This window comes from Copadichromis virginalis, linkage group LG7 (genome assembly GCF_057382275.1).
Source record: "Copadichromis virginalis isolate Kocher_CV1m ecotype Utaka linkage group LG7, C_Virginalis_male_GT1.1, whole genome shotgun sequence".
NCBI classification, from domain to species: domain Eukaryota; kingdom Metazoa; phylum Chordata; class Actinopteri; order Cichliformes; family Cichlidae; genus Copadichromis; species Copadichromis virginalis.
In genome coordinates this window covers 68,701,330-68,707,415 of record NC_140624.1, presented here as the reverse complement: position 1 = coordinate 68,707,415, position 6,086 = coordinate 68,701,330, and the positions used below count along the sequence as shown (strand labels likewise).

The following is a 6,086-nucleotide window of genomic DNA, read 5'->3' as shown; positions in this document are numbered from 1 at the left end:
TCTGATTTTCTCACCCAATAAAGGAATATTTCATATATCAGTCGACTCTTCATTCTATCAGAAACAGTTATCACAGCTCGTACATTTGCTTTATACACATATGTAAGCATTGAGCCAAATGTAATAATGCCAACGTATTAAACGAACAATATTTGTCTCTTATATATAACACATCTGTATACACACTGTCACAGATACTCGTCTTTGAGTGAAGATTTAAGGTGATAGGACATATAAACAACTGTTCAAGCTCACTGCTGTAATATATCATAATAATCTGACTATAACTTTAATATTGGCCATATTATATTTACATTACCACAGTGAGATGACTTTAGTCTCATGACCAACATCAGCTAATTGTTATTTACTAGCTAATCTTAAATGACTGTTCAGCACAGGAATGAAGCCCAACAATCATGTTTTACGGTCCTTTGGTCTCAAATGAACAAAACATGTTCTCCTTCGTTTCTGTCACACAAAGCTGTATGACACGTTTCTCGCGGTTAGTATCATGGTTGCTAGGCAACCTGAGCAGCGCGACGAAGGCAAGACCGTCCTATTTCACAAGCCTCTCACTTCCGCACTTCTCATACTTATAGTACGCACCGTGCGTAGTGCGCGTACTTCAAGCGTGCAGACCCTGAATTGGGACACAGCCTAGTGGTGCCGAGCTGGCGCACCGAGTAGTTCCTGTTACCTGCTGTGTGTCTGTTTTTACAGGTAAGCTGGGTTCCAAATAATACATATGTGATAGACAACAGTAGCAATCGAAAAGCTAGAGAGCCAGTTCACGAGTTTAAGGGTTGATAGCGACGAACCACCACCAGCTGTTGCTAAAAGCACCTTTGTTAGCTAGCAAAGTATTTACAAATAATTCTCCCGTTCATTGATCTGAGCATGCGCAGAATGACCCACAGCGCTCCTTTGATCTTCTCGAACGATCATCGTGACGTCACGGCGACGTCACAATGATCCTTTGAGAAGATCAAAGGATCATTGTTTTGTCACAGCGACATCGCATTCTCTGCCACGCCCACCGAGTCTATAAATAGGAGCTCGTTCAACAGTTTACAGCAGAAAGAGCCAGTTGTTTGAGACACAGCTACCCTTTGAGCTTTAACCCTTTACAAAAATGTCACAGGGAGATCGGTCAAACATACTGGAGCGTATGAGAGAGCACCTCCGGCATCAAAACGCACGACTCATTGAACAAAACACACGACTCATCGAAGAACACGCACGAGTGACTGAAATGTGCACAGAATTCAGTCACAATGTCACACAACTTGATCAAGAAAACGCACAACTCAAGCTAGAAAACGCACAACTCAGTCAAGAAAACGCACAACAGAGGCAAGAGATGGCAGAACTCAGACAAACTGTGGAAAATCTTCAGCGCCCAGCGGTACGGGAACAAGAGAAAACAGAAAGAGAATCGCCTGGTTCGTGGGGTGTAAACCTACTTAAAGTAGGTTTAACTGTTGCCGGATGTGTCATTGCGTTTCCTGCAGCTTTCTGGGTCGCCTCTAAGATTTTCAGCTGAAGCGAATGTCCCGCTCTGTGGGGTCTGCCTCGAGGCCGGCGTCCATCTGGGTCGATCCTTAATAGTCGTTTTTGCTGAGTTCTCATTGCTTCGAATCACGTGTCCATACCACCTCAGGCGGGATTCGAGCATCTTTTGAACTCGAGCCACAGTCCACCGACCTGTCATAAATACGCTGTGCTCTCCTTTATGTTTGATTTAATTTTGCCCCTCACCCCCCAACCAGTCATGGCAGAAGACCGCCCCTCCCTGAGCCTGGTTCTGCCAGAGGTTTCTTCCTGTTAAAAGGGAGTTTTTCCTCTCCACCGTTGCCAGAGTGCTTGCTCATAGGGGATCATTTGATTGTTGGGGCTGAATTTTTGGATTTCATTTAATTGGCTTAAACTGAAAAATCTAAAAATTAATGTGAGGGCTTCACATAGTGGAGAGCACTACATTTGCTAACTGCTCTTTGTTTATTTGTAGATTTTGTAGTTCTTCCTACTACAAAAACTACAAATGAAAACAAGGCAGTTAGCAGCAAATGAAAATAAATAAAACACTTAAAAAAATCTGCTACTGCTCTGTGTGTTTACTTCAGTGAACACTTGTATGTTTTTGTGTTAGAAGATTATAGATTGTCCAAAATGTCCTACAGCCTGCCAGAGTACGAAATGAGGATAAAACAGGAAGTTTGACAGCAGTGAGTTCCTGCAGCGACCTCTCGTTTCTCTCCTCAGTGCTGCATGTTCGTGAACGTGAGCCTGGACGCGAAGGACGCGGTGAAAACTCTGAGCGCTGCAGTTCGGCTCCACCATACGGCAGGTGTCGCTCAGCAAAGCGATGCAGAAAAACAACAGAAACACCAAATAGGACAGATGTTTCAGGCACGAGACGTCCCTGGGCTTTCTGAGGGGACAACAACAACAATAATAACAATGTGCAGTAAAACATACACTCATTCTTTTCATTTATTAAGTTCCTGTGTTGTGTTGTTTGTGTTGTGCGTAGTGCCGACGCGGGACAGTTTGCAATTGTGTAGTGCTGTTGTTCCAAGTGTGACTGTGCAATGACAATAAAGAGTCTCTCGTCTCATCTTGACGATGAGCTCGTCCACCACAGCACTGAATCCAGCTCAGTTACAAGTTACAAAAAAAAATCATTTTTACTCGAGTACTAAAATTCATATTCAAGAAAACGCATGTTTCAGCTTCATTGCACGAGGCAGAGCAATTACGTTTCAGCGGACATCATGGCGTCCGCGTGTCCAGCTGTGGAGAGGACTCTTCTTTTGCCTTTCTTATCTTTACTAAGTAGAGACGTACAGGAAATAGTTGAGAGGGAAAGGGCCGGACTCAAACCCGTGCCGCTGCGTTCCAGCCATGTGGGATGTGGTCACCATGAGCTGAGCTCAGCCGACGTCAGAGACGCCTTTGAGTCAAACGTATGACACGTGTCCGTCTGTGGTCCTAGCTGCTGCCTCCTCGCTCCTTCAGCAGCTGCTTGAGGACACTGGACTGTTTCAGCGCTCTCAGGTTAGAGATGTCCTCCGCGATGACCGGGATCTCCTCGCCGCGATGCTCCTCGTCACCGTCGCCTTCCTCGCTGTCAGAGAGCGTGCACAGGAGAGCACAGATCTGATGGATCTGCCGCCGGATGAAGTTCACCAGTTTGACCTGCTGGTAGAACTTGAGGTCTGAGGGAGGACAGAACATTAGAAACACTCAGAAGGAAGAAATAGAAGCAAACTGCGCTCGAATTACCACGGCGATTTCACCCACTGAGCTCGGTCTTAAGGAGGTGGAGGTCGAAGCCGTGAGCCTCCTGCAAACACAAAACAGAAAGATGTCAGGGTCACGCACGCGACGCCCGTTACAGACTTCATAAATAACAAAACCAGAAAGCAGAGAGAAACTTTTCTGCCTCTCAGGTAAACTCGTCACTCGTGAGCACAAACTTAGAGTCACGTTTGGGAAACTGGTTCTGACTTTAAACCAGAACGTTTAATCAACGACAAAATCGGACTGCAGTCGACGTCCAATCCTAGATTTATTTATTGTTCACGAGTGTTAAGTCTAATTGTTGAATGTTGTCATCGTGTTTCTTAAATTTGTACGGTCTGAGTTCAACCTATAGGATCAAGACGTTCCTTTGTCTCTGACCTCTCCAGCCACTCTGTGCTGGGGGAGCTTTTATTGCAGATGCATCCTGACAGATCTGTTGTGAGCTTCCTGCTTTTATGACACACACACACACACACACACACACACACACACACACACACACACACACACACACACACACACACACACACACACACACACACACACACACACACACACCCTTGTCTTAGAACCATTGGGGGGTTTTACGTGGGAGGTGCTTGTGTTGTATTGTGTATTGTAACTGCCATGTCAATAAATAGCTACGGGGGAAGCTGCTCTTTGAAGGACTTCGGGTCTGAGACAGGACAGGGGCGTGGGCTCCAAGAGCTGGTTCTTGACCAAAGACTTCCCTCGTTAACGAGTGAAAAACCGGTTGAAGATGTTCTGTTATGTCTTGTTTCCTTCATGATGAATAAGTCTCTAAACTAGCGGGGCCTGTGGAAACACAGACCCAACAACGAGGAAACATTTTTATTTGCTCGTTAAAGTTTTGACAATCATGTATTTATTTGGAAACTTTTCAAAATAAAAGGCGCTTCATTTTAAAAGCTCTTCAGCTTCGGTCCGTCTGTGTGTGAGGGCACTTTCTGAGTAAAATCCATGTTTTGTGCGAACGATGGATTCATATGTTTGCAGAGACCTCAGGAAGCAGATCGTTTCCTGTTAGTGTGCACTGTCTCCGTTCTCCCAGAAGCCTTTGCAGAATCGTTTCAGGGATGAAAAGCAGAAAACGATATTTTCCTTCTCTGAAACTTCTACGTTCCCGTACCTTCATATGCGCGTAGATCTGCTCCAACGTCTCCGATTGGTGATCACAGAACAGACACACTGCAGAGACCGGATGAGCCTGCCAGTCCGACCAATCACTGCGGACGATACAGAGATGAAACGAGCAGACATTTACACAGGATCAGAGGAGGACTAGGAAGTGGACTTGATTGAAACTTTTGCATCCAGGCTGACACAGTAAATAAGAATATTATCAGGAGGGACAATCCAAGGTTCAGTATCTTGGTTCAGGCTCAGACATGTCACTGAATGATGTTTATGGAATTATGCGTAAAAAGCAGCTTTTTGGGGGTTGGATCATAAGAGATGACTACAGGAAGCAAAGAAGCTTTTAGTCACATGATTTCAGGAAGCTCTACCTTCTGTCTGCTTTCATCTAACACACGTGAGGTTTCCAGGACTGATGGGAATCCTGCGGCGCGTTACCTGTTTGAGTGAACTCACCGACTGGGCCCGTGGAGTTGGTTTTGATGACGCTGCAGAAATCTGTGAGCGGCTGCTCGAGGAATCTGCCCTTCCAGTACAGCAAGTACCTGATGGAGGAAACTCGTCAGTAAAAACCGACTCACAGCCAGGTTTACCGGCGCACAGAAACACTTCGTCACGGTTCATAAAAGCAGCACACTAACAGGCGTGGACATGCTGGACTTGTTGTATATATTTATACTTGTAAGGTAAGGGTTTCCCCCCATCACCCCAAATAATTACAGGAAGTCTTTGGTGAAATGATCGAGTTCCAAATGCTAAAAACATCCAAACGTGTTCCCGAGAGTTAAACGAGTGAGCCGGAGCATGTGTGGCTCGTACTTTGGGACGTCTGCGATGAGTTTGACGTCGGCGATGACAAGCTTGTGCTCCATCAGCAGGTGTCTGAGGAGGACGTCTTTCCGCGGCGGTGGGACGGACTCAGAGCAGAACAGGCAGACCAGCGGCTCGGAGCCGGGACATTGAACACCGGGAGGGCTGGAGGTGTCAGCCGGCTGATCGGGGAAACACACCTGCTCCAGAATGCTGTCCTTACCTGAGAAAGCAGAAGAGAGACTACACCTTATATACCACACACACTCTACTCCAGACCAGGTGAGTCAAAACCAAGCGGAAGCGAGAATGTACAGCCTGGCATGAAGAAGCATTTCCCTCTGATCTACAAAAATCTGTCTGTATACAATTATTTTCATCACCCGTGGGGACAAAACTATGATCTAAAAGTAAAAAAATAAATAAATTAATGAATTAAATAACTCATTAATCGAACTCAGACTTTACACGCTGTTAAATCCTGAATAAACTTCACAGCTGTCAGACTGAGTACTGACTGAATATAGAGATTGCTGTATAATCACAGTTAGCAGCCCAGCTATTTCCTAGCCTGCTAGCTTAGCCGGGCGGGTTCCCGCCTGCTTTTCTGATTTTTTTTTAGCCTTTTTTCTGCTGATTGTGGATTCCCACAGACTCGGAGAGTCACCGACACCCAAACCTTTGCACGCAGACCACCAGATATCAGCATTAAAGCCGCGGACACGTTTAAAAGGTCACACTTACCGTCTTTACTCGGCTCGCTGGCGGCCATGTCTGGTGTCACGTGGTGCAAATAACACAAATCGTAC

At 45.8% G+C, this 6,086-nt stretch overlaps 1 protein-coding gene across 1 annotated transcript; it reads right to left on the bottom strand.

Annotated features, from left to right (window-relative positions):
- Positions 1-1,550: 1,550 nt before the first annotated feature.
- On the bottom strand, positions 1,551-6,086 carry LOC146706732 (zinc finger protein 277-like). The gene is made up of 6 exons (XM_085461051.1): positions 6,022-6,086; positions 5,287-5,500; positions 4,865-5,012; positions 4,460-4,591; positions 3,307-3,349; positions 1,551-3,221 (listed from the first exon to the last, which is right to left on the bottom strand). Exons 1-6 carry the CDS (start codon positions 6,047-6,049, stop codon positions 2,995-2,997), a joined length of 792 nt encoding a protein of 263 aa, XP_085317177.1. The 5' UTR covers positions 6,050-6,086; the 3' UTR covers positions 1,551-2,994.

Bases quoted from the DNA above. Each gene is read 5' to 3' on its own strand.
- LOC146706732 (XM_085461051.1), bottom strand. From the start codon at position 6,049: ATGGCCGCCAGCGAGCCGAGTAAAGACG. The intron at 4,592-4,864 runs GTGTGTTAGATG...TGATCCTGTGTA, and splicing joins ATCAGTCCTGGAAACCTCAC to AATGTCTGCTCGTTTCATCT. The intron at 3,222-3,306 runs GTGGGTGAAATC...GTCCTCCCTCAG, and splicing joins CCTCCTTAAGACCGAGCTCA to ACCTCAAGTTCTACCAGCAG.